The 1,945-nt window shown below is 37.8% G+C and overlaps 1 protein-coding gene across 1 annotated transcript; it reads right to left on the bottom strand.

The window, feature by feature from the left end:
• Positions 1–613: 613 nt before the first annotated feature.
• LOC116631984 (proteasome subunit alpha type-2-like) lies at positions 614–1,156 on the bottom strand. Its single transcript, XM_032403534.1, has one exon. It carries the CDS (start codon positions 1,154–1,156, stop codon positions 614–616), a length of 543 nt encoding a protein of 180 aa, XP_032259425.1.
• Positions 1,157–1,945: the final 789 nt, after the last annotated feature.

Below are 1,945 nucleotides of genomic sequence, written 5' to 3'. Positions count from 1 at the left end.
GGGAATAGTAATGGATCAAGTTCCAGAAGAAAACTATTAGAGATAGAAATCAGAAGGGAGAATGCTTCATTCCTAAGCAAGAAGAGAAGGAAAAAATAGATTTTAGAGGTAGGTGTATTAAGGAGAAGAATGGAGCAATAGAGAGTAGCTTGCCAACTGAGCTAAAATGCTACATAAAAATTAGATTGGATTTGATAAGATAACACAAGCACACACATACACAGTCTCCTACATTCTGAGTTTAGTCATAGATTCAGACAAGTGGTATCATTATGTTCTCGGCAGAAATGTTCACAGTTCAAGTTTGTTGGACTCTAGGACTCTGTGACTATGGACTCTAAGGACTCTAAGATCTACTGGAAGGAGAGAGAGAGAAAGAGAAGAAAGTGTTGAGAGGAAGAGAGTTTTCTCTGTATATAGAGTAGTGTTTTAGGTCCTTTTTTTTTTTTTTGATTTAACAGTTTATTATGATTTATAAGTGTCATTTTAAAAACACCAGTCCATTAAACCATGTAGAAATAAGTATGCAAAAAGTCTGCAAAACAAAACATACTTTAAACATATTTAAGTAGAGGGATTATCTGAAATTCCGGATTTTTCAGTCACTTAGTTATTATGCTATGGCCACCAAGTAATCCTTAACTTCAGTCGGAGTGAGCCTCCTGAATCCAGCTTCATTGCAGATTCCAACCTCTATGTTGTCTTCTGTCATTTGCCCTTCAAAGCTTTCCGTTAGGGTTAATATGGCTGTATGAATGGCATCTTCAAGTTCCAGGTCTTCATTATATCTTTTCTCGAGGAAAGTCTTCCCACTCACATAGTTCTTTCCCATTGCTATAGCTTTCCAGGCAAAGTAAGCTCCAGATGGATCTGACTGAAATAAATCTGGTCGCCCCTCATTCCAACCACAAATTAGTAGGGAAACTCCAAATGGACGAACACCACCTGACTGAGTGTATTCTTGCATCACTGAAGCTACTTCCTGTACCAGCTGAGCTGTGGGAATGGGTTCTTGGTAAACGAGATAGTATTGCTCAGCTAGTTTTCGAGCTCTGTGCATGAGCACTCTGTAATCTGGGCCCATGCCACTATACACTTGCAGTCTTTTTAAACACTGGGTTTCTGTAAAATATCTCCTGTGAAAGAAAGTATTCATTTCTAAAAGTGACTGGATAACTATTGTTCATTGTTCTTGGTTAATAGTTTCCAGAAAGATTACCAGGAGCTGATAGTTTATTCTAAGGATGAGAAAAAAAAAAAAAAAACCCTACTATAATAACATAGAACTATCATAAAGGTCCAGACATGTTATTACTGATGGTTCTTCTGATACTTGTAGGTCCGAAGTAATATGAAATGGAGTCTTAGAAAAAAATATCTAGAACCCACTCAAGGAGGACTGTTATCTCCTCTTATTAGCAATTAAAGGAGGGAAACCAAGGGGAGATCTTAAAGATGATGGATCTTTGGTGCATTGTCATGGCATTAGCAAAGAGTGTACTTCTTATCTAATAGGGAGAAAAGTTCAGTTCTGCTGGCCCACAGTTGACTCCCTACAAAGAACTCCATTAAGCCAGTGGTCAATCAAGGCCAGAAGAACTGTGATCAGCTGCACAGGTATTGCCTGTGGTATCTGTGAAAGGATTCAGCATCTCACTATACCATTATTTTATGCTCAGATTAGGATCTCTTTGAATAACTGAATTGGATCATTCAGGACCTTAAGCGGAAGTTTTAATCTTGCTGGATCTAGCCTGAAAGTTTTGTGTGTCTCACAAAATATATTTCATATATGTGAATTAGCAACATTTGAAAGTCAAGAGATTCACAGTAAGTCTAGATTTCTTTCTTCTTATGAAAAAAAAAAAGGCAAAATATTGTAGCATCAGACCTTCTTCCCACATGGCAGGCATCAGTTGCTCTTACCTGACTGACCCTGCAGACT

Source organism: Phoca vitulina, unplaced genomic scaffold (genome assembly GCF_004348235.1).
Source record: "Phoca vitulina isolate PV1807 unplaced genomic scaffold, GSC_HSeal_1.0 scaffold6, whole genome shotgun sequence".
Taxonomy (NCBI): Eukaryota; Metazoa; Chordata; class Mammalia; order Carnivora; family Phocidae; genus Phoca; species Phoca vitulina.
The sequence above is the reverse complement of the archived record's forward strand: the minus strand, read 5'-3'. Positions and strand labels throughout refer to the sequence as shown.

Bases quoted from the DNA above. Each gene is read 5' to 3' on its own strand.
- LOC116631984 (XM_032403534.1), bottom strand. From the start codon at position 1,156: ATGAATACTTTCTTTCACAGGAGATATTTTACAGAAACCCAGTGTTTA.